We start from the raw sequence: 25521 nt of genomic DNA on the forward strand, positions 1-25521 counted from the left end.
AATAAGGAGGTCTGCGCATGCCTATCTAAGTGATCAAAGTTCTCGAATGATAAAATCGATTCTATTTTTATAGATCGATAGATTAGTAATCGATTATTTAGTATTAGGAATGCTACAACTTCTTAGGTCAGAATGTATCTAAAGACTATCGGCACCGTAAAGTTTTTTTTTTATTATGTTGAGCCTTGCAAAAGAAAATCGTGAATAGTTAAAAAATTTGCATGTTTGCATGAAAACTATTGGCAACCCTGGCTGCATGCATGGAAGAACGTACATTTTAGCAACGGCAGGCGTCAAACTGGTCGACGGCAACGGAACTTCACACATTTCGAATTCAATTGCAATCAAAGCTTCACCAACTTACCTCCGTAGTTCATCAAAGCTCCTCCGTCATCAGTCGGCCCACCCGTAGGAAATCTTCCATGTTTCTTCAATGAAAATCCATTCGCTTTCCCACAACAGTAGCAAGGCCCGGTGAGCAGGCAGCATGGTCGCCGTCGCCATCGTCGCACCAACACCCCAAACGGTACCTCTTGCACGTGTATTGGTGCCATCGATGCCAACAAACTACCGTTTGTTCGGCCATCGCCACAGCCAGCAGCAACCATGCCACCATGCGCTCACCCAGTCAGTAGTAGTGCAGCGTTGGTCTCGGTTAGATCGTTCTATCATATCGTCGTCGACGTCGTCGTTTTCAAAACCCGCGCGCCGTATATTCGTTGATTTACCGCGCTCATTGCCGGATACCAACCAACAACAACAACAACCGTCGTCGGTTCGGGGGCATTCATTCGAGCGTGTGAGCGAGAGAGAGAAAGTGAAACCGCGTTGTTCCGCCGCCTGGTCGCGTATTCTGGTTTTGTGTGTTGAATCCGTTGAGCGGGACGCGCGCCGCCACCGCCGCCGTACCCTTGTGTGTGTATTGGTACCTCTGAGCGGGGCTTCTGCGGTGTGTAACCGCACACTGCCACCCACCAACCGCCCGTGCCAAAGAGCTGGGTCTAGAAGAGAGTGGTGGAGCAGCGGAGGAGATCTTCCGTTTCACCACAGCTTTTAATTCATTCAAACCGGCAAACCGCCACCGCCGTCGTCGTTTTCGTCTTCGTCGCCGCCACCGTTGTCGTTTGAGCCGCCGAAAATCCCACATGGTGCGCTGTGCTATAGAGCGCGAGTGGGATTATAAATAGTTTGACTAATCAAGTTGTAGGAGACGGTGGAAAGCAGGAGGAGGAGGAGGAAGAAGAAAAAGAAGGCAAACGTCGAACAGAGAAAGCGTGCGTTGGTGTGCTTTAATTTTTCCTAAACGATTCGACGCGTGTTTGACATTTTGGGTCACCGTTGTCGTCGTCGTCGTCGGCTCCGTCGGCTCATGTGCGCTCTCAGTGATTGTGTGAGCAGCAGTGCCCGGGAATTAAACGTTGATTAATGCTTGAAAGTTGAGTGAACCGTTTGACGGGGAAGCAATTGTGGATGCTAGAAGAAGCAGTAATCAAGTGCTTCAGATTGGCGACGAGTTGAGCAGCTGAACGTGTTCGATGATTGCTGAGCAGAGTCGGCTTACATTGGATTACCTGTAGCTGTTTAGAAGTGAAACGTGAGTTTTGTTTTTGGTCCGTTTTGTTCTTAGGTAAAGATTATGGGTTTAACATTCTGGGAAATGATAATGAGTTACAACACGCTTACCAAAGCATTTCTTTTAAATAGTGCTTCGTTTACTCTTCACTTTTTGAAGCGTAATTTATGTGGTATTGACAGCATTATATAAAAAAAAAGATGCTAAGCTAAGAAGTATTTGCTTCAACGTGTTTATCAACTAATTCTGTAACCTTTTCGTACAGAAGATGTTGAATTTCCTCAATGGAAAACCTCTGGCAATTGGATTGAAATTATTACCTTTCAATGCTTGATTATTTTTTGAATAGGTCCTATATCCATCTGTGGATAAAGAAATTGATTAACTTGATTCGCTTTCTACCACGACCACTGCGGTATTTGAGTAATGATGATACGTGTAGTATTTAATGTAATCTTTGAACTTTTGATTGTATGCAGAAATATTGCAAATCCTTATCAAATTAAAGGACTCCAGAAAGCAGACCGGATTATATAAGGTGTTCAAAAAGGACTCTGGAAAGCGAATGTATTGTATTTTGATACTTTTATGCACTTTGCTTATCCTTGACAGATACGCGTATTTCGTCTACAATGTGAAGACGTCTTCAGTGTCTTGTGCTAATACTCGAGTATCAGTACAAGACACTGAACAAGTCTGTTAATTGTAGACGAAATACGCGTATCTGTCAAGGATAAGCAAATATGTTAGTGAAATTATATGGAAGTTACTAATCCTTTTCTCTTTCTTTATACTTTAATGAATTTCATGCAGAAGAATGTTATTAATTCTAGCCGAACAATGGATCCTAAGTAACATTGAACGATTATCTTCATCGACTTTTTCTTTCATTCATAACTTGTCGTGTTTGCCGTAATAATTGCTAGATAATAGCTTCTTTTACTGACCACTGTGTGTTGAGGAAAAATTTAAGAAGAGAATCTGTCAATAATACTTAAGTTCTAATCCATCATTCAGCTTGAATAGACAACAATTCTAGATGAACATTTCAAAAGCTCCTATCTGCATTGTTCGATTCTTGTTGAATTATTCTTGTGTCATTCGATTAGTTCATAAAACATTTTCCAAATAGCTTAATTCATCGCACGAAGTACCAATTTTAAATTGGAAAACCGTCAATCCAATCGATAAACAATAGACCCATTCTGCCCAGCAGAATTTAATATCAACTCATATCTTTCAAATACATAGTCAAAATCCTGCTACAATAATGTACGACTGGCTGGTATTTGCATTGTTTGTCATTTCCAAGAGCCGAATCTCTTGTGTTCTTTTTTGTTGCTCCAGCCATGTTTAGACAAATCTGCTTCTGCTACTAGAGCTTGGCCGGTGTGACACGGTTGAGTGATAAATAAACAGAAGCTGACGCCGGTATGCCGTCGTCCTCGTTGTTTTTGTTGTCGTCGTCGTCGACGGTACAAAAAGCCGTCGGCTCAGTTTCACAAACTGAGTGCTTTTGTTATTTTTCTCCGTCGCTACTCTACTGTTTGGGCTGCCTGCACAGAGCAACCATCAGCGTAGCAAATTTGAATAAGACTGAACAAATAGAACCCAATTTTTCGATCGGTCCGTCGGCATGCATATGTGTGTAAGCGCGCGCAAAAACACATTCTTCGGAGGCAAGCAAATGTAGGAAAATACGATTGGATAAGTATTTTTTGGTTGGTGTTTAAAAGTAGAAAAAAGGGAATACCTTTGGACCAGGCCGACGGCACCGGCGATAGAGTAGCGGATGCGATCTTAAACAAGCAGTCAATTACCGGATTTTAATTTATTTATTACTGCTTCTCTTTACAGATTTTCCGTGGAGAAAAATCAATTCCCTCGTTGATTTGGATGAGGAACAAGCGGAGATCAGCGCCGGAGGATAATAAACCTAGCGGAAGTGTTTGGTTGAGTTGAGAAACAAGAAAAGCAGTTTTCTTTTCGTTCAGTGTAATAAATTTTAAAGAGAAGAAAAAAGTGGAAATAATTTGTGGCTCTTTGTTGCTCGTTCATCAGTAGCGCGAAGAAATAGAAAAATTGTTCCAATAGTCGAAGCTGTTCATTACCGGGCGGTAATTTCGTTCCGTACAAAAGGAGGGGAAAAAATCAAAGGAAAAAAAGGAATGAGAGTGTGGAAAAGTGTGGATAATTAAACGTGTGGAAGTTTTCGGGAAATTATTGGCCTCCATCTCTTCCATCAGCATCACCATCATCGGAGCAGGCGCTACTTCGTGGTGCGTGGTTAAACATAATTGTAAAGTGTGGTGAGAAAAAGCACGGAAAAACCGAATCTAATTCGATTAAATATGCCGTTCTCGGCGCTGGGAGCCGTCAATCAGAAACCAAGCCGAAATCTGTTTGCCGCCGCCGTCGGTAGCCGTCGCCGCAGCCTCCTCTGTCAGCGCTAGCGCCAAGCGGCTTTCGCTACACTTGCTTGTGGATTACCAGTGCGCTCTATTGTGAAGTTGTGTGCCGTTTGTTATTGTTGTGATTGAAACAGTGAAATCAGTGCAAACAAACCCCCGTTCGGTTGAGTAACCGAAAACAAGAAACAAGTACCTTCGTCGGAAATTGCCAAGTGAAAATCCTCCGCCACAATGTATCCCAATGCAGGAATCAACGCAGCGGCCGTCGCCGCCCGGCATCCGGTAAGTGGCTTTCTAATCAAGAACTTTTATAAACCGACGACTTCTATTGACTGAGTGAGACAGACCGCTCCCACAACGACGCCATTGGCATTCCGTTTCGAGAGGCGACTGCTGATAGAAAAGTGTTTGTTTTAACCTCTTAAGTCACCGAAGACTTGTTTGACTGCGGGCCATGTTATTTGCTGATATTTTCAATTAGCGCAATCAAGTGAGGTGGACTCAAGCAGTTCGGGCTGTGAATGTGATTAGAGATTGACTGTCTCTTTTGCGTCATGCTGTCTGAAGAGGCTTTACGAGGTGCTTCAGGTTAGGAAATGAACCCACTTGAACCGGGCGACCGGGAGCACTTGGCGCATCTTGGTATTACGAATTCAGTACTTATTCGCTAACTGGGTGTTCGTTAACTGGGCTGCAGCCCTGTTTTAATAAACGTCACATTTAGTTTGACATTTCGTTGTCATAATGAATCATATCGTCAGGCCATTTTCCACAAAGATGGCGTTGTTCCCCTTATAAAAATTGATAGAAGTGGGATTAATTCGCTTTCAATTCATATTCAGGTCAAATAAAGTGAACGAGAACCTAAATAAATTAGATAGGGACTTTGTCGTTCAGTTTTTTCCCGGGCATTATGGTTAAACTAGCTACAATCAAATAATAACAGAATTTTCCCATACATTTTTATCCGCTTTACTACCAGTCCTAAGAGAGCCAAAAATTCATATCCAATGACGAAAATTGTCTCCCACGAGCTCAATCTCTCAACATGCCATATGTATTGATGCAACAAAATATGTGATTTCGCTTTCACAGACTACAAAATATAGTACCTACCCCTGAAAAGTAGAAGGGTCTGTGCCTAGGGGCACGAACGGAAGCTTGACGTAGGACCGCTAGTGGACGGAATAAATATGTTGAGCCTTTAGTTCTTTTAATTGATCGATACTCTATTATCTTAACTCTTCGCGTTTTAGAATTGGTGGGCCAGTTATTTTTTGAATGGTGGCCCTGAGAAGGGCCGTTATTTGTTTTTTTGTCCTTTTGATCGTTTGGAACGGCTGACCTTGTAGCTAATGAAAAAAAGCCTGAAATGATACCTGCAATTTTGAAAGTTTGTTTGTGACATTAAATTCTGAATGATGATATTACTACTAACCTATATCAGTAAGTATAGACTGATGGTAAGAGAAATAGATGATGAATACTTTACTTTAAAGATCTGGGATATGTAGCGCAAAGACCGTGAGTGGTCGGAGCAAAATTGTTTGCTCTTGGTTCTTTTAATTATTTGAAAATCTATTATTTTAACTCCTTCTGTACACCGTTCGAAAAATTCATGTAAATTTCTGCGATGTATAGCGCACATAAAATTAACGCTAGATTTGGCATAAATTTACGCGATATTTCGTGTAAATTTAAGCGAAAAATCGCATAAATTAGCAATATTATATGCAAGCTTGTAAACGATTTCGCTGTTTATGCCAAGTATAGCTCAAAATTAAACGAAGGGATTGAATTGGTGGCCCTGAGAAAAGGGACGTTTGTTTGTTGGTTGTTGGCCCTGAAAAGGGCCTTTTGTTGTTCCTGGTGTCCATCGAAAGGGTTGTTGGAGTTGGAGGGTACGGAACGAATAGTCACTAATCGCTGTTGCCTTTCGGCGCTATTTGTTGATATTGCTGTTGTATTTGCTTCATAGTTGATGGAAAACTAACACGAAATGTATAAACGTGCTACTAATTGACGTCTGCGGGAAGGCTTAGAGCTGGATGATTTACGCAAGTTTATTCTGTCACAGAGACTCAATGACCCAAAGATGATAGTGATTTTCCGAACACTGCTATTGGCACTGATTGATGATTTTTTGCTGTTATTATCTTATCTTTTATCTTTCTTATGCTGATGTTATTTCTCTCCATGGTTCAAGAACGTTCCAATTTTGTGAACCTGTTTTAGCCACCATCTAGAGATCTTAAAATAAAGTGATTTTCATGCTGGTATTTTCATGCTGATACAGTGATTTTCATGCTGGTACTTTCGGGATGGCGTGCTTACACATTCATCGACACTCGATTGAGGTCCCTAGGACCGGTGTCATTGGCCACGAGTAAGATGAATAAGGCCTAGAACTTGAAAAAAAAATAGTATGGAATGTTTTCGGCACCATGGACATTATTCGAGATTTTAGAGGAGACGAACCAACCCACGGCTTGAAGTCTTCTTAACAAAGATATATAAAAAAGATTTTAGAACTTAAGAAAACCTCAGACTTAGGTATTTTTTCAAGACTCAAGACAAAACAAAACGAAATTCTGGGAATTTGCGAGATCTCTGATTTAGATATTTGTACACAAGACACTAAGAACGTTTTTAAATAATCTGGCATTTGAAATATTTCACTATGGCACTTAGATTTTGTTTCTCATTGACACAGAAAGATGGTCAAGATTATCAAAGAATTACTCGAGGTATGTATTGAATTTCAAAAACGAACTACGATATCAGACATGAGAAGAAAAAAACTGCTCGTGGGTATAAATTGTTTTCATTATTCTGGAACTTTGGAAAGTATTCGAATGCTATATTCATTTCATGGTTTTTAAATTAAAAGAACAGCTTAAGATGGTGGAGCCGGGAAAAACCGGGAATTCGGATTTGCCGGTGAAAAAACCCGGGAGAAATGCGGGAAAACCCAAATCCAGTGCTGTTACAACAGGCACGGATTTCGCGATTTTCGCGGATTTGAACTTTCAGTCGCGAAAATCGCGGAAACGTTAAATGATGTCGTGAAAAACGCGAAGGGACTGATGTGCTGTCACAAAAATGTAGGGATTCATTGTAACCTTTCCATCCCGGATTATTTTGCTGTCATCAATTTTGTTGTTAATTTGTGTCTCAATTTTTTACCGGTTCAAACCAAACACCCTGCAAATAATCGAGAAATGATCTCAATTCCATAAGCCACACCGGATTTACACGGAAATTCCCTGAGGTCTGTTCAATGTGAGAAATTTTCCTTGTTTTTTCAATATGAATCTGGCATTTTTCGTTGTCAAATCATAAACGAATCGTATATATGCGAGTAATTGCCATGTATATCAGATATTCTAGGCTCTCCAAATCGTCCTAGAGTTCAGTTGACTTGTTTTACTATATCAACCAAGACTCCAATAATATCTGTAGTATCGAAATATGTCCAAACAGATTCAAACTGTCTATGTGGATTGCACCCGACCTACTGCTACGTATACCAGATGTTATAGGTTCTGAAATCATTCTGGAGATCAGATTATTTTTCTCCTAGATCACCCAAGATTTATTCAATATCTGTAGTATCGACATTTGCCCAAACAAATTTGCAGTGTCTATGTGGATCATGCCAACCTATTTTTGCGTATGCCAAATGTTCTAGGATTTCCAAATCGATATTTCGATACTATAGATATTATCCCAGTCTTTGTTGATCTAGTAAAACAAATCATCTGAACTGCAGGATGATTTGAAGAACCTACCGGAAACGAAGAAGCAGACAACCGTGCAATACAAGGAAGAAATGAAGCTGAACTCGACATCCCAATACCATCTCAAGACGTCATACATGCTATCAAAAGGAACATTTGGGCTGCCTGGGAATCCGAATGGCACCACAGCCAAGCTCAACTGAGGCAAATCAAACCTACATCAGGGAAGTATCCGGATCGCAAATATGCTTCCGAACAATGCATTTTAACACGGATTCGAATAGGACACACTCGACTCACCCACTCGCATTTGCTGCACAACAACCCTCCACCAATATGCAGATGTTGCGGAGTGCAACTATCAATACCGCATATATTAGTCGACTGCAGGGAAAAGGCTCAAACACGAATCGCTTGAGGGATCAATGGATGATTAGCTGAAATATTGCCGTACAACCCAAGGAAAGAGGCAGCAGTTCTACAATTTTTCAAAGATAGCAACCTATATAATGAAATCTAATCTTAATAATTACCATGAGGAATTTGTTATGTAATATCTTTTTACCCGACACGAATGCCACGATGATGGTAAAGTGCCGTTAATAAATAATAATAATAATAATAATAATAGATCATCCGGTATACGTGGAAATAATTAAACATTATCCATATAGACACTATGAATCTGTTTGGACATATTTCGATACTAAAGGAATTGTCCCAATCTCGGTTGATCTGGTAGATCAAATTATCTGAACTCCAGGACGATTTAAAGAACCTAAAACATCTGGGTTACTCGGAAATAGATCATGCATGATCCACATAGACACTTAGAATCTGATTGGACATTTTTCGATACTACAGACATTATTGCAGTCTTGGTTGATCTAGTAGAACAACTAAACTTATGTCCTGGACGATTTGGAAACCCTATAATACATAGTAATAAGTCGTACATGATCCACAAAGTCACATATATACGATTCGGTTATGATTTGACAACGAATAGTGCTAGGTTCATATTAGAAATTAAAAAAAAATAAAGAAAATTGTTCACCATTGGACAGAACCCAAGGAATATCCGTGTAAATACACAACCGTGACGTGACCAAAAAGTGTGACTTATAAAACTATGGTAATTTCTCGATTATGTGCAGGGTGTTTGGTTTGAATCGGTAAAAAATTGAGAAAACTAGAGCCAAATTAACTACAACATTAAGGACAGCAAAATACGTCAGACACGCAAAGGTAATTTTCAAGAAAATTTGCATTTCAAATGAAAATGCATATATTTTTTAAAATTATGTTTCATCAAATCTAGGCCGGTATTATTCAGTAGAATCTCATAATGTAAGGGTGTTTTATTATGTTCACTAATTACTCAGAATTTATACTATACATAAATAGGTGAAGATGATACATTGTTATTTTTAATTTTTTTTTGTTCAAAGGCTACAAACGATACTCCTTTAGTTCAGTCGGTAAAGGCGCAGCTACAAAGCAAGTTCATGCTGGAGGCGACTGAGTTCAATTCCCGTCCAGTCTATTAATTGTTCGGGTTGGAACATTTCTCTACTTCCTTGGGCTTAGGATGGTACAGGCATAGAAAGCTCTCAATTAAAATGTGAAGGTACTTCAAAGAACACTAAGTTGAGAGGAGGCAAAAATCTAATAAGCAATAAGCTTGAAATGCCATGTAGTAGTATACAAATGGTATTTTTAGGCAATGAAAACAGTTTTTTTTTTGTCGCGGATTAGTATTTGAAGTCGCGCATTTCTTTTGAGAAATCGTGGATTTCGTGGATCAAATTTAGAAAATCTAGTAACAGCCCTGGAACTGAGATCCTCAGGGTTGATAAAAATCCACTTTCGTAGACGCTAGATGTTGTTAGTCGTTGCTAAATTTAACCTCAAAATAGGTATGTGCGTCTCTTAATAGATGGTACACCTAATTGCGTCTGACAAAATGAAACCTTCGAGTAGATTGGAGCGTCTGCTCAAGTCAGCTTTGTTCAACAAAAATCAATCCTTTGAGCGCATTGGAGTGACTTTGAATAAATGCAAGAATGGTTAAGAGATAGGAGAAGAAGATTATCTATTTTCTGAATACTTGTAGTTCCTGTCCCTTACTGTGTTCTTAACAGTCTGATTAGCTCAGATAATTAACTAAATGAGAATTTTGGATGATGGATGGATATTTTTTGATTGCTTGGAGTAGCACTTTTAGAATTTAATAATGATTCAAATATGCGCAGGAGCATTGCCTTGACAGCATAGAGTGGCTTGAGGTTTTCTAGGTCTTCATTGTAAACCTAGTTAGCTCGGAAAATTAGGTTCCCAGTGAACTTTTAATGTTGTGATGTTGCGGATCAACGTACAGAATTTTAGAGGGAATGCTCAACTAACAGTTTTGGTTTTATCATGGTTTTGAAGAGGGTTTTTTTCTTAATTTGTTTTCCGTCGATGGTGTTTTCCGTGCTGAGCACCTGCTACATACGCCAGCGAGACTGCTACCAAACCTGGATTCTACCAACGTCTTTGCTTCCCTTCCGAAGAAAGGCGTGATCAAAGATGTTATGCCTCAGAACATCCCGGTGGCGCCGACTGGGATTGAACCCAGGCCTGCTGGGTGTTTTGAAGAGGTTTATAAAGCTTAGTATAGACTTGAAGGCCATAACAAAACCGGAAATGCTGCTTTGGTGTGTTGTTTTTACGATTCCCCACCAGAGGAATCCGGTCGCGAATTAGCGTTTGGTTAAGCGTATTATTTGGAATAATTTTCCTGTGGAGCTGGGTAGCAAACGCAAAAAAATATATGATGACATTAAAGACAAGTGTTTCATATGTAAGATGTAAGGTAATTTATCCCTTGCATTGAGTTTGGAAACAGTCAAAAAAGAACTTCCAAGGGTGAGAAAATTTCCATACCAACGACCTCTTCTCGTATCATGAATTTTTTAACTAGTTCGTTTATTTGGAAGGCTCAATCGCGTTAGCTTTACGGAGCCGATAGTTCATTGTTCTGTATTTGTAACAAAATTCACTTAATTCTATGTCTAGTAGGAGTTGGGCCGAATACTCACGGTTTACTCGAGGTTAGGAAGGAACACTGTCGTCGTTTCATGAATTAAATCGAGGTAAGGAACGGATCATGAACTTGCTGATATCATTATGTGGTTAAACAAGCCGTTTTGAAGATTTATATCGAAATGGCTGCAGTTTCCTTCACATAAATCTATCAATCACAGTAAATGCCTTGTTTGAAATTACTTCCAGTTTTTGGAAACACGTGATTTCTGTCTCTTTTGCATTCTATAAAATGTACTGTACCACTCTTCAGTAGACTGGCCCACATTTATATGGTAGACATTTAGAATCATTTTTTTCAACGGGCATTGGATTGCACATTTTATCTTACTCTCAATATGTTCTTGCACGGGACAGTTGGTGATTTTCCCGTTATTCCTACCACGATAGCATACAGAGTATTTTTTTAGAATTTCGTTTGGTGTGACTATAAAAAAAAAAATAAGGATCTAAACTCTAGGCATTATGGAAAACCTAATAAACATAATCAATGATATTAAGGGGTTTCACGAAGGTTTAACCATTCTATAATCTAGTCGAATCATCGTAGACCTTATTGAGTCTGCAGCACTTCAAGATGAGATATCCGGCAAGGTGTCGACTACCTGAAACAAATTTGTAATTTCTGTGCATTCCATTTCAGTCCTAGAAAACCAGGAAATCATAGTTCTTAAAAAAATCATTGAAATATTTCTTAATCCTCTTTGAACAGTATTACTGATCTCGCTAGTCTCATACAATTTAATTACTCGGTGTAGTTTTAGGATGTTTGTAAATTAATAAAATCTAAATAAAGAATTGTCAGTTTGTGGGTGCTTGAATGAATTATTTTAACTGGTTAAATAAGGAACATAGTCTTCTCCAGCAGCATTTGTATAGTATCAAAGAGATGCATTACTGTAAGAACTGTTAAATCTTATGATTTTTCACGCTAGTGTTCGTGAAATTCTGCTTGGTGAATAGAATTGTGACGCATTTTGGGCCATCCCTGAGTTGAAGCGGGATTTAGAGGGTCGGTAAAAATCTATTTACATCTTTGAGTAGAGCTATACATTATTGGCTGTGACAAAATTCATGCTCCAAGTTGATTAGCGCGCTTCTGGGTGGCGCTGTTTAGTTCGATCCAACATTTTGTTTTCTAATGTGTTTATTTTTCCAGGCTCATATGGTGTAGCTTTGCGGAGCCGATATTCATTGTTTAGATAACAAAATTACTTAAAACTAACGTTAGTAAGGCGGGGGCCGATTACTCGTGGCTATCTCGAGGTTAGGGATAACAAATTGTAACAAATGGATGGCAAATTAGGGATTGAGAACACAAGGTTTCGAGAGCAATGTGCTCTTGATCTTGAACTATGCGACATACTGATGAAAAAGACAAACATGGGGGTACACCGATAAGCAGCTGACAACTAGGGAGATCATAAGATGACGTTTTAGAAATACATAAATTAAATTCAAATAGTCGCGATCTCGGCTAGTCAAGACATCTCTAACACATATCGCGGGTTGTTTTCTTCGGGCCTTGAGGGATGTGGATAGCTCAGATCTGACAACACGGTGTAGGGTACATGACCAAACAACATGCTCGATATCATGATAACCACTGCCACGCGCACATAATTTGCTGCCTGAGAGCCCAATTCGATAGAAGTGCGAGTCTAACGAGCAGTGATTGGACAAAGCCTTGATATAACACGTATAAAGTCACGGCTCATGTCCAACCTTTTGAACCATGGTTTGTTCGACACCTGTGGGAGAACAAAATGTAACCATCTTCCTAAATCACCATCATTCCATTTGTTGCCAGACAATTTGTCGCTCAAAAATATCGCCTTCCATAGCGCCCACCTTATCTAATGAGTCCACTTTCTCATTACCCGGAGCAGTTGGATAAAGCACTCAGTTTAGATCGTATTTCAGGCAGGAAATACGAGGGATGCTTCATCAGCCTCATTGAACGAATAGCCTCCAATGAGCTAAGAGTGCAACAAAAAGTAAACCTCCGAAAATGGGTTGGAGCGTCTTTTCGGAAATGCAAGAATGGAAAAAAAGTTAAGAGATATATTTCTGAATTTAGAGATGAACTAGCCTAAGGCTAAAAATCTCTTTAATAAAGAATTAAAAACAAAATATTTCTGAATACTTGTAGTTCTAGTTCCTCATTGAAGAGCCGGTTAAATTCAGACATTAAGCTATTCAATGAAATTTTAGAATTATGATCCTTCTTGGATGGACGGATGTTTTGATTACTTGAAGTAGCAGATTATGATTAAATATTGAGCTCAGGGTAACGTGGAACAAAATTTCAAATTTTGTGAAAGCACAACTCTGAATATCAAATTTTCGATTATGTTGATGGAAAAAAGGTGGGGGGGCAATCCCAAGTAATTAACAAGCCTAGATAATAATAATGCGACTAATAATTTGCCGAAGCCCTTTATTAGACGTATGCAAGGTTGCAAATACTCATTTCAGCTAAAGTAATGTTTTTCGGAATAATAAAACCAAAAGATGGTATGATGACATGTTTTACTTGTAACTTACAAGAAGAGGTTACACAGTATGCGTTTGAAACATAAAACCTGTAAATTTTGCTTTCTATGAGTCACAATCAGCGATTTGCTGATCGCTGAGTGAGTGAGTGAGTGAGTGAGTGAGTGAGTGAGTGAGTGAGTGAGTGAGTGAGTGAGTGAGTGAGTGAGTGAGTGAGTGAGTGTGTGAAAAATCGCTGTTGTGAATCTCATGAAGTGAAATAAACAGGTTTAATATGTCAAACACATTCTTTGCAACCGCTTATTGTATCTTTCCAATTCAAGATATGATCATAGCATATAATTATGTCATAATTAAAAAAAAAAACATTGTTTTAGCTCGAATGAGTATTTGCAACCAAAGTCGTTTGTTAGCTTTACATAGCAAAATTAATCTAAATTAGCGGAATTATTGGTTGCCTCCAAAGTAATAATTTGGATTTTACGAGGATTCTGTAAACCATGACTTATACTTGTAGAGTGCTTTAAAGCCTCAACAAAATTTGCAATGTTACTTGGGCTGGGATGTGTAATACATGCTTGTGAACGATTTCCCACCGGAGGTATCCGGCTGCCATCAAGCGTTTGATAAAAAGTGTTAACCATATGTTACCATGGAGATAAGATGGGCATTGAATTGTACACGAGGAATATATTTTATAACGGGGGATTAAAGACAAGTGTTTCATATGCAGAGCAACATTCCTAACGGAAAGTCAAGAAACAGTCAAAAAATAGCTAATAAGGTTGAGGAAATTGACATCTCAAGGAGAGGGAATGGAGCAAATTGAGGAAATAAGGGGAGCATGAACTTGTTGAACACATTCTGGCAATCAAGCTAGTGATGATAACTTTATCTTTAATTTCTTGTAGATTGAAAGATAGCAAGCTGATTGATATAAAAATGATTGCAGTGTCATTCACACATCATTATCAGTCAAAGTAACGCCACGGTTACTGCTTAAATTCATTTCCTGGCTCATAACATGTCTTAAATCTGCAAATTTAGAAAAATGTGACTGATTTTGTACACCCGGTTTATTTTCTAAAAATAAGGAATATCAAAGAATTTAGTTTTCTTCGTTGAGTCAACGCCCTGTCCGGAATGATTTGTATAATTCAATAATGTTATTTTTGAACACAATTAATAATTTTAAATGATGCTATGAGACTCTGTTTGGCTATGTTTATCTCTAATCGGTTATTTTTGGACGCCTTTTTTGCAAAGCAGGAGTGATGTTTGAGTTGGGTTTATTATTAAATAACCCTAACCCATCCTGGATTGATTACTTCGTATGTTTCTCCGAACAACGTTGCTCAAATATCATAAGAATACTCAGCGGTTATTAACATATAACACACTGAAATCTTTAACGAAGCTTGAGAATAACATCAAAGAATATCAAATCTCCCCGTTTCTGGCTTTAGCTACGAGAACCTCAATGAGCAAGTCTATTAAACCCAGAACCAGAAAAAAATCTACCATTTCATACCGGAAGTCGGTGCAGTTCCAACCAGCCGACCGTTGTTTATAAATTCAGTGGTTGCAAACTTTTCCGCCCTGATGAGGACGATAATGATGCCGACGACGACGACGACGACGACGACGGCAGCTCCGGGTCTTCTCCTCCCCACGGTACCAAAATCAACAGGAACGAGAAACGATCTCACCAAGTTGAGATTATGCATATTTGAAATTCCGCCCTCCGCCCCGGGGCCCCGGGGCCCCAGGCCTGCCAACCGAGACCAACAACAACAACAACGACGACGACGACGAGGACGAAGGCACTCTAGAGTACACAAAACGCGTGTGTGAGTAAATATTGAGGCTATATAAACAAACTCCGTCCTCGCCTCTCTGTGTGTGCCTTTCATCACGATTTCTGCTTCCTGTGTGCCGTGGAAAACCAAGCTGTCTGACGGTTTTCGAAGAAAATGCGGTCCCCTGCCTTCTAATCTTTTCTTTATTGCCTCCTACGCTCAGCCCAACACCGCACCGCCCCCACCGTCACACTGCAGCCGCCTGGGCATGTTTGTTTATAAAATTTCAACTTTTCATCCCAACTTTTATAGCTCCACTGTCGTCGTCGTCGTACTCTGTAGTCGTCATGGAGGAGAACTCGCAAATACTCATTCCGGCAGGGCCGCAATGGAGGTGGTTGAAAGAGGGTTAGGAACCACCTCCGAGCACACATCGTCTTGGTGCGAGTTTTCGAACACGACGAGGAAAAGGAGGAGGAGGGCGGGCAACATCCGAGACGGGAGGACTTTGTGTAGCCAAAAGTGCTACAGTTTTTCAAACAATCTTCTCCGGTCGGAACGGAAGCGAAGCAAATGGCTCTAGGGGGTGCCGACAGAGAACCGAAGAAGCCACAACCGGAGATTGTGCCGGTGTTTCTGTGTGTGTGCGTATATTTGTATGAGCACGTGAGTGAGTGGAAAGTTTTGCACGAGTTTGCAAAAAGAAAAATTCTCAATTGGCATTTCTCTTTTCGGAAGAAATTGTTTCTGGAAGAAAGATCCTGCGGTGTGCGTGTTGACAGTATGTTTCAAGGGATTTGCTGAACGATTCGACGAATTGTTTGACTGGAAACTTGAATTCTATCACGTTTTACATGTTCTTTAGAAGCCATCAAACCGATTTCTGCCAAGTCAACGGTAAATTTTCCCGACGGCCACCACTCAATTCCAACATACTTCATCACCAATAAATCTTCCACAGCATCCCTCATCCAACGAAAAAAATAACATCACTCTTGCCATTCCGGTCGGGTTCGCCCTTCAATCCGTTCCACCACTTCAACCCGTCCGAAACTCACTTTATCGAATTAAATTATTCCAATTTAACGAGCCCAGACGTCAGTCGTAGCACAAACGATCCGACAACAGCCTACGGCCGTCGACGCCGCAATCCCGTTCCCCATCATCTCCCTGAGTCGATCGATTTGATTTTTATCGCTGACTGCTATGCGAATGGAAATATAAAAAAAATATTAATATATGTGCAAATCGAGATTCCATCGATCCGATTCGAGCTCACGGGTGGCGCGGTATTAATTTCTTCTATTTACCATGAGCCTCGTTCAGGATGAAAGTACATAGTGCTCCTGTCCCACTGTTGAACATCCGGTACTTCAATTTCCGTTCCTTTTGCCATCTTCGAAGCGACGACGACGAAGGGCAGAACTAGGAATGTCAAGAATGACGACAACGACGTCCCTTCAAGTCAATCAAAAGCACAAGATTGCTCTTACCACCGGGAATGTCTTTCAATTTCCGACGAAGACGTAAGTACTTATGTAAGACGAACGAGATGCTTTCGATTGTGTGTGTACGTTTGTATGTACGTATCGAGTGAGTGAAGTGCGTATAGCCATTATCGTCTCTTCCTGTTGCCTCATCTGTTGGTCCCTGCGCTTCATGGTTGAATGAGGATGAGAAGATACTTACCGACAGGGGGACTCCTCTCTTGATGGCACCGAGAAGAAGGACTCACTTGTAAATGAGCTTGTTCTAGAGGGGTGCTAGTTTCTCCCTCGAAGATTTGTCGTGAATCATTTCGACGGTGGCGAGGGAACGCGATAATCAAGGTCTTGATTGTGTGAGAATAATTTATTAGTTTTTAAATTGGTGCTGGGAAACAGTTACCCGAGGGGAAGTCAGGGCTGATGGTTTGGTTTTTTGTCGGTTAGGGAGAATTTGAGGAATGTTTGGAAGTAAGAAATGACGGTGAATTGTAAGGCATTTGACAACTCAAATTCTTTCAGTTTCGTTTGATCAATTTAAAAAAAACTACATCTTCTGCTAAAAGTATTTGAGAAGTTACGCATAAGTTGCTAAAGTAGAAATTTTCATATGCATTTATTTGTTTACTTCAGTGGCGTCGCCTTAACATCAACCTACCTGTGCATCAACTCTGAAAACATAAACAATTATCAAAATATTGCTTGCAATGGATAGGTATCGAGTAAACAAGAAGAGATTAAGTGTATTTTTCAACCGATTCTAGTATAAATATGGCATTATACCTGGTTTTGAAAGTTGGAACACAGGTGAAAAATAAGTAAACTTATACATACAAAAAAAATCTTATAATCTAAGTGACGATATTTTAAGGATTATTGATTATCTTCTTATAAAATTCCCGGTTATTTCCCGATTTTCCCGCATCGATGGCCACCCTGTTTCCATGTGAATTTTGGAAGATTACTTAGGAGGGTTCTTAGGGAGTTTACAGGAGCATTATGGGAAGGAAAGCTCTGAGGATAAATCTCTGGATATTCTTAGAAGAATTCTTTGTTTTGCGTTGCATTGCGTTTGTAAAGAAGTAATTCGTAGATTGCACACTGGCAACTATCATGTATCTACTTTTACGTTCCTATTCTAATTGCTTAAGGAAAACTATTTGGGAGTGAATAGTTCTCCAATCAAAATACAGAAGGGAGTTGCATAGTTGGGTAGGAGAAGGGTCAAGATTCGCTGAAGCAGGCTATGCGACCATTTTTTGACGTAGGACTACGTCTTTAATTTCTATACTGGGGGTCACATTAAAAAAAAAAAAAATCAGACATGTAACGAAAAATCCCAAACACGGACGTAACGATAGAGCGCAAATCGAACAAACGAAACATTGCGCATGCTCACATGCTCGGTTGATCGCTCACCATTTCATCAATGAAAGGAAGGGAGGAGAAAAAAATTCAAACGGTATTTTCACCGTAAAAAATCTTTTAAAATATGTTTCTGGCTGACAAAAATCTGTATAAATTCTATTTCATGATCTTATTGCGGATCGCCGTAAATATACTTTGAGTTCATTTGAAGTTCAGAAATAGTTTGTTCATAGTTTAGAATCTTGAAGAATGACTTAAGCTTGCTTTTTAAAGAATTAATCTATTTAAAAGACATCGTAATCCTGAATGGACGAGGCTCGGTAGCTCAGTGGTTACCGTTTCTGCTTACTGAACCGGGAGTTCAATCCCAGGCCCGTCCCCTTCCTTGCAATTTTTCACTTTGCCTTATTCTATACCCACTAGATTTTAATGAAAACAAATTCTTCTTTAACACCGATCGCATCACTTACCACAGTGTGGGTCCTGATCTAAAAATAGAAATTGGATGAGTGCGCGCGCGTGTGTGTGTGTGTGTGTGTGTGTGTGTTTGTGTATTATAATCGCTATACCAAAAAACGATCCCTGCGTGTGCGTGCAACCTTTCCCCACATCCAACATCCCAGTGATTTCTCGTGGAAGCGCAGAGGATTTCTCGGTTTCCTTCACAGCGAGTACCACGTCAACACATTCCTTCCCATTCCCTAGTTTACCTGCATTCGGACACAGCCGGCGCTGGTATTGCTAAATATTAGATCTCCAGTTCTTACACATTGAGGATGAATGTTAGTCCCAAACATCATCTGTTGGTTCTCTGTGTAATTGCAGCTGATCTGGTAATAACAGAGCAGCAACCGTGGGCGGTCAATCTGATTTGATTTGATTTGATTTGATAAAAGACCTCGTAATTCTGAATGTTGATTTTTTTTGTGTGATTTTTATCTGTTCTAAAAGTCTAAAAATACAAAAAATCAAGTCCCAGTAATGAGATAAATCTGTATATGTGGCATCACTGAGTCGACGACGAAAGCACCCACATCCAGTGATGCCACGTATACAGATTCATCTGTTATCATACCGATTTTTCTGAAAAATTTTGATACATATATCTGTATACACAGATTACAGATTTTAAAAGAAATATACAGATTTTACAGATTTTTGAAATAAGTGGAATATGTTCATTCTTTATTATAATTATGAATTCCGATAAATAATCGTTTCTTCCTTTTGAGCAGCTTTAATTAACTCTCCATATCGAATTTTTCACTGAATAAATTATGATTATATTAGCTATCTTCGATAATGTTGATGTTCAGATGTTGTTGTTGTTGTTGTTGAAACCCAAAAACTAATTGATAACAATATATGTAATTCGACTAGCTTCCATCCACAAACTTTGTGTTGTGACGAACTGCAAGACAATTGACAACAGATAGCTCACATTGAGGAATACACATGGAACTCTCCCAACGTGTTTACAGGTATTTTATGACAACAAATACTGAGTAGAATAAGTATATTGGATCGAGCAACAACAAGCTATCTCGATATCCTTTTAATCTGCTAAATTCTTAAATAAAATTTCAATCTGGTTTGATTAGAAGAGAGATTGAGAAAATTAAAAGTTAATGAAGAATCACGGGTTTAAAAAAACATACTTAGATAAAGATTTTTATAATCTCGGTCAAAACAAATTTTAGGGAAATTGTGATATTGAAACTTCATTGAAGAAATTTTTAACCGAAAGCAGGATTGTCTCTCGCTAGAATTAAATTTGTTATATTTTTAGACATCAAATCAAGCACTTTTAAAATCATGATTCTAGTAATTCGAGATCTTTTAAATCAATTAATTTATTAGAAAGTAAACTTCATTTTTGAAAATTCTAAACTTTTAACAAACTCTTTATGAACTTTGAATAAACTCAAGCAGGATTAACAGAAATCCGTGCAAAGACCATAATAAAGAAATTATAAAGATTTTTTTTTACAGATTTCTGACAGCCAGATACAGATTAAAAAGATTTTTTTATGATGGAAATGCACATTGAAATTAGAAAAAAAAATGTGGCAACACTGCCCACAGCGACCGGAGGAAAGGTTTTCCGCAATAGAAAGCATGAATAGGCCGCCGTCATCTGTTCGGCATCGACTTGCACTGGTGTGGCCATCATTTGAAAAACAACCGGCCCTTTTCAGGGCCACCAATTCGGAAAGAGTTAAGAACTAAATGATCAACATAGTTGTTCCGTCCACTAGCGGTCCTACGTCAAGCTTCCGTTCGTGCCCCTAGGCATAGACCCTTCTACTTTTTTTCCGTGTTGGGTATTTTGATCACTGCGACCAGTACTTACATCTATTGTGATATATTCCCCGTTTTAATATGGCTTTATCAGCATGTCGTATCACCATTTTATGGAGCGACCGGCATAGACTAACCGAAAGCATTTTCCAGGGTGTCCATCCAACCGGGAAAACAGGGAAATCCGGGAAAAAACCGGGAATTCGGATTTGCCGGGAAAAAAACGGGAAAAAATCGGGAAAACCCAAATCGCACCGGAAAAATAATGTATACTTATCCTAAGTAACAATTATGGTTTTATCATAGTCTTGTAGGTCTTCAACAATCATTTAAACCCTTATTAAACTTGCAATTTCACATGGAATCAATCAATTTTATATCATATACATAATTATATTCATTTGTTTACACTTCTGTTTACAATTTTCATATTATGCTTTCTCTAGAGATGAACTAGCCTAAGGCTAAAAATCTCTTTAATAAAGCTTTAAAAAAAATATGCTTTCTATGCTTTCACTGTGTATCGAATTCCTCAAAATTACAAATCAAATTTATTCTTTTCTATCACTCTTTGCTCTTACCAAGATAGCTAACAGCGTAGTTTTTTAGAATTTCTTTTGGTTGTCATTGGATGAACATTTTTTGAATTATTTTGCTACAGTTTTCCGATTAAAGTAGTGTTAACATAAAGCTTAACCGAGACATATCTTGTCACGAAGCTACTTGAAGATAGAGAAGCAAATTCATGCCAATTAAAAAAAAAATGTCTGATCTCACACTCCTTGTATACCTGATCATGCTTGGCCTGCAAATGTTTGACACCGTACACAATCAACGAACTTAAAAAAAATCATGAGATGATTGGTCCAGAGATAAATTAAAAATAATTTCTGCCCTTTGTGCTAATCAGATACACAAGATTAGTCAGGATATCGTAGAATACCTTGGTTGGCCTGTAAAATATAAAGATCTGAATCCATACCTCTCACGCTGAAGCTTGATTATCTTAAAGATAAACCATCCAGCTCAAACCTAGGGGTAATCATCATTATCATGAACTTCATGATCATGCATCTAACTGGGATAAGTCACGAATGATCCATTAGTGCTAAAGTTGCTTGCTATTATATATAGTATGATATATTATTATATTATATATAATAATATAATATATAAAAAAATAAAAAAGAATAAAGATCTGAACTCCTGGAATTTTGGAAAACCTAATATTCCAAACCACACAAGCAACATTTCCGATTTTAATTTGGTCTTTAAGTCCATTCTAAGCCTATAAGGCCTCTTCAAAACCATGATAAAACCAAAATTGTTACTTGGGCAATTATATTATGGGATTTCCCGAAGGTTGAGGTGGAAATCGAATAAGATATGTATTAACCTGTAAAATATCTCCAATACAATTTAAATATTTTGGTAACACATCATTGTATCCCACAAAATGTTTTAAGGCATATAGAACTTCAAGATCTGAACTTCTGGAAGATTTAAAAAAGTTTTAATGCTGCGTATTGATTTATGCTTTTTTCAACATACCAAAACAACATTTCGGCTAAATTTTTGCAGAGACCCTTTGATTTTATACGAATTCATGCTTCCATGAGATTTTGGAGATCTAGATCAAGAACATATTAATGCAATACTTAGCTCATGTTTTTCTGCAAAATTGACGTATTGCAGAGCAATTTTGCTGAAAAAATATGATTATCTATAAACATTTATTTTTGAATGCCTTTTTAGTTTAAGGCAGCGGTAATTTGTTGGTTGTTTTTTTTTTTCAATAACCGGGAAAAAACCGGGAATTGGGAAATTGGAGTTGAATGGACACCCTGATTTTCCCAGTCAGGTATTACATTTTGAATGAATTGCACTACTTGGCTGGGAACTGAATTCCAAATATCAAAGGGTTCTGACAGCCCCTTATCCAGAAAAATACGCCTCTTATTGAAGATTGCTGTACAAGAGCATGGCAGGCGTTCAGAGTCTTCTTTTTCTATGCCACATAATCGATGCATGTCCTCTTGAAGTTTTCCTATTAGCTTCAAGTGATATTTACATAGACTGTGTCCTGTTATTAAACCAGTGTACATACTTAAAAACCTTTCTTTGATAGTTCAAGAATTTTGCTAGTCATTGAAATGCTCGGATTAATAAACCGTTTCGACTGCCTAGCAATGAGAGTGTTGTTCCAATTGGTCTCCACTTTCATTTTTTCCCCAGTTCTTGAACGCCGTTCTAAGAGAGCAAGTAGAAATTCCACAGAATGGTTCTGGTCCTATCAATTGTTGAGATGATCCAAGCCTAGCTAGTGTGTCGGCTTTCTCATTCCCTTGTGTTCCGCAGTGACCAGGAACCCACAATAAGTTCACTTGTTTTTGGCAGGCCAATTTTTGGAGCAACATTGCACATTCCCATACGAGTTTAGAATTACGTGTTGCTGATTTCAAAGCATTTAGTGCTGCTTGGCTATCAGACATAATGCAGCTATTCGAATGTCTTTCAAGAATTTCTCGGACTTCTGCTTGGAACACGGTAGGCCAGTAGCCCATAGATATTGAGATATTTATTCCTGGACAAGTTACCCCTGCTCCTACACGATTATACAAAACGTCATTTCCAATCAAAATGACGTCTGAGGCAAAGTTGAAGCAACTGAGCGATTTTCGTAGAAGTTCACGGAAGTTCGTAGAAGCTAAGGGAGTATCGTAAAAGTTCTGCAAACATCTTAGAACTATGTACAGAGTTTGATATAGGAACTTACTGGAAGTTTTGGGAACTATGCTTCGCTCGCTTCGTAGAAAAGTTTCAGGGTTTTTCCTGAAGTTTAGAGAACGTCATGAATATTCAAATGAGAGCACTTGTAAAACAAATAGTTATGGAACTTGGAAGAAATTCATGAAGCTTCGTAGAAGTTGAGGAAAATTTCTAGAAGTAAACGTTTGGGAACTTCGTAGATGCTCATTGAACATGGTATGAGTTATTGGAAATTCATACTGGTTTAGCAAACTTGGTTGAAATTCAAATCTTATGTACTCAGGGATCAATAGAAAACTTTGTAGTAACACAGGATCCTTCGTAAAATATCAAGAAACTTCGTAGATTTTTAGAGAACTACGTTCATATTTACGGATTTTTTACTCTCAAACCCCCAACGTAAAAAAAAACTACCTCAACTGGAGCTCCTCAAATTCCAAATATTTTCAGATTAAAAAGATTTTTCGAAATCATTTAGAGCTCATCAAAACTTGAGGAGATTGTAGTTTTTCTTAGATGGAAGATACATAATCTATTCAGAAATGAAGGATTTGTGATAGTTTAAGCATTTTTCAGTATCAAACTTTGGGGGTTTGAGAGTTAAATAAGATATCATTGAAATCTTGTGCATATCTTTTTGGTTCATCAAGTATTATTGTGAAGACTTTCAACTGTTCAAACATTCAAATGTTGTCCCGCAAGCATTCTCCCAAAACGGCTCGCTGATGAACAAGTATTCTACAGATCTCCAGTTCTCAAGCTCCAGAGGTTTCAGTTAAGTCCTGTGGATATTCAGCTTGACAAAGTATTGTACTGTAAATAACTTATGTTATTTAACTAATTATGTTTGTTTTAGTTCATGCGTGAAGTTAACGAGGGGAGATACCCCTCACCATCCCTATCCAACAATTTTCACACTGCCGTACTCTAACGGTACTATCATCCCTATACTTTCATATCCTCATCTATCGTACAAAATGACCACTTCAAGTCTGATATTTGACGTAAAGCATCTCCAACTATGTAACTTATGTTAGTTATATTATTCATAATCAAAAATTTCAAGAAGGAGCCTAAACCACAGGGTGGCCATACCTACCGATTTATCGGTAGTCCTACCGATTTATCGGTAGTTCTACCGATTCACATACGAAAGGTTCAAAACTACCGATTTTTCACTTTTTCTATCGAGAATCACAGATTTTAAGTAGTCTTTAAAAATGTTCAATACCTATGTTTTGTTTTCCGTGTAGTCAGTCAATTTGATCGAACGCGATGCGTTTTGCAACTTCAATCCAAACGAATGAGTTGTTTTTTTAACGTTTAATCAACTTTCTCTGTCTGTCTGTATTCCGTTCGTCCTACTCACACTTACTTGTTATGATTAGACTAGAGTCGGTGTTTAATGAGTCACGTCAAGTGAAAAAAAAAGTTGGACTCGCATCACGGTTTTCGAAACATTCTCTTTATTTTCACTTGGCAACACTACATCAACTTAAAATGACTTCTAGCGAGAAAAAAAAATAGTAGCTGTAGTAAAAAAGTGGGGGGGGGGGGGGGAAGGAGGTGACTGTCAAATACGAACAATCGTCGCCTACCTAGCCTAACTGGTTCCAAACGACAACAAGCCATAAGCAACGACGGTTTGTTGATTTTTTAAAATTAATTTAATTTATTTGATAAGGCTCAAACGAATTAACTTTACAGAGCCGAGGATTCTTGGTAACTATACAATACATCTTTTTTTTTTCCTCTGTTCGGGACCTAACACTACTGCGACCAGTAAATTGATCTATTGTAGTATATCCCGTGTCCTTAGTTTAGTGCATGTCGTATTACTCCATCACTATTGAGAAATGATGAAGTATTCGATTTTTTTTACAGTTGCCACTCTTGCATTTATCGCAAGGATCCGACTCTAATTGAAAGGTCCCGCTATTTATACCCTTCGGAGTGTTGAAACACCTTCCAAAGGCGCGCCCCTTTGTCAGTCAAAATTGGATTCCTTAGCAACAAAATTAAGGTATGACACCGATAATGACCATGCATCAGAACCCTAGTCTTAACCACTTCAAACTAGGGAACAATGATTAAAAGATTAGGAATCACATAGATGAAGACAACTAACTCACTTTTTCTTGTTTCAAGATCATCCTCGGTAGACAAAGCCGAGTCTTGTCACTATCAACAAGGCATAAAAAGTAACAAGGACTAAGATGTGTTCCTTGGATTACTGGAAAATCCTGTTCCCTTAGTTTGAAGTAGTCAGGACTAGGAATCGGTGGTAGATCTTACATCCCGTAACGTACCACGAAAAGGTGATCTACCCACGTTACGGGGAATACAATACATCTTAAAAATATAGTCAAAAGATACAACACAATAAACACTTCGCCTCGTTCATCAGAACTGGAGTCGCTTCCAGTGGTTTCATTGTATGGCAGTTACGCCATCGAGGGGCAAAGCGCTTCCATTGCAGCAATGGACGCAAAA

General features: G+C 38.6%; 1 protein-coding gene across 3 annotated transcripts in view; it reads left to right on the forward strand.

Moving 5' to 3' along the window:
* The first annotated feature begins 643 nt into the window (after nucleotides 1-643).
* Nucleotides 644-25521, forward strand: part of LOC135709462 (protein groucho-like) — a 125507-nt gene continuing 100629 nt past the window's right edge. For all 3 annotated transcript variants that reach the window (XM_065231814.1, XM_065231815.1, XM_065231817.1), the window contains exons 1-2: nucleotides 644-1594; nucleotides 3431-4266. In XM_065231814.1, the coding sequence (XP_065087886.1) occupies nucleotides 4216-4266 (51 nt within the window). In that variant the 5' untranslated portion in view covers nucleotides 644-1594; nucleotides 3431-4215. The remainder of the gene's footprint in view (nucleotides 1595-3430; nucleotides 4267-25521) is intronic.

The sequence above is a fragment of the Ochlerotatus camptorhynchus genome, unplaced genomic scaffold (assembly GCF_037179485.1).
Source record: "Ochlerotatus camptorhynchus isolate MF236.1 unplaced genomic scaffold, CSIRO-AGI_Acam_v1.1 ptg000361l, whole genome shotgun sequence".
In the NCBI taxonomy this organism is placed as follows: domain Eukaryota; kingdom Metazoa; phylum Arthropoda; class Insecta; order Diptera; family Culicidae; genus Ochlerotatus; species Ochlerotatus camptorhynchus.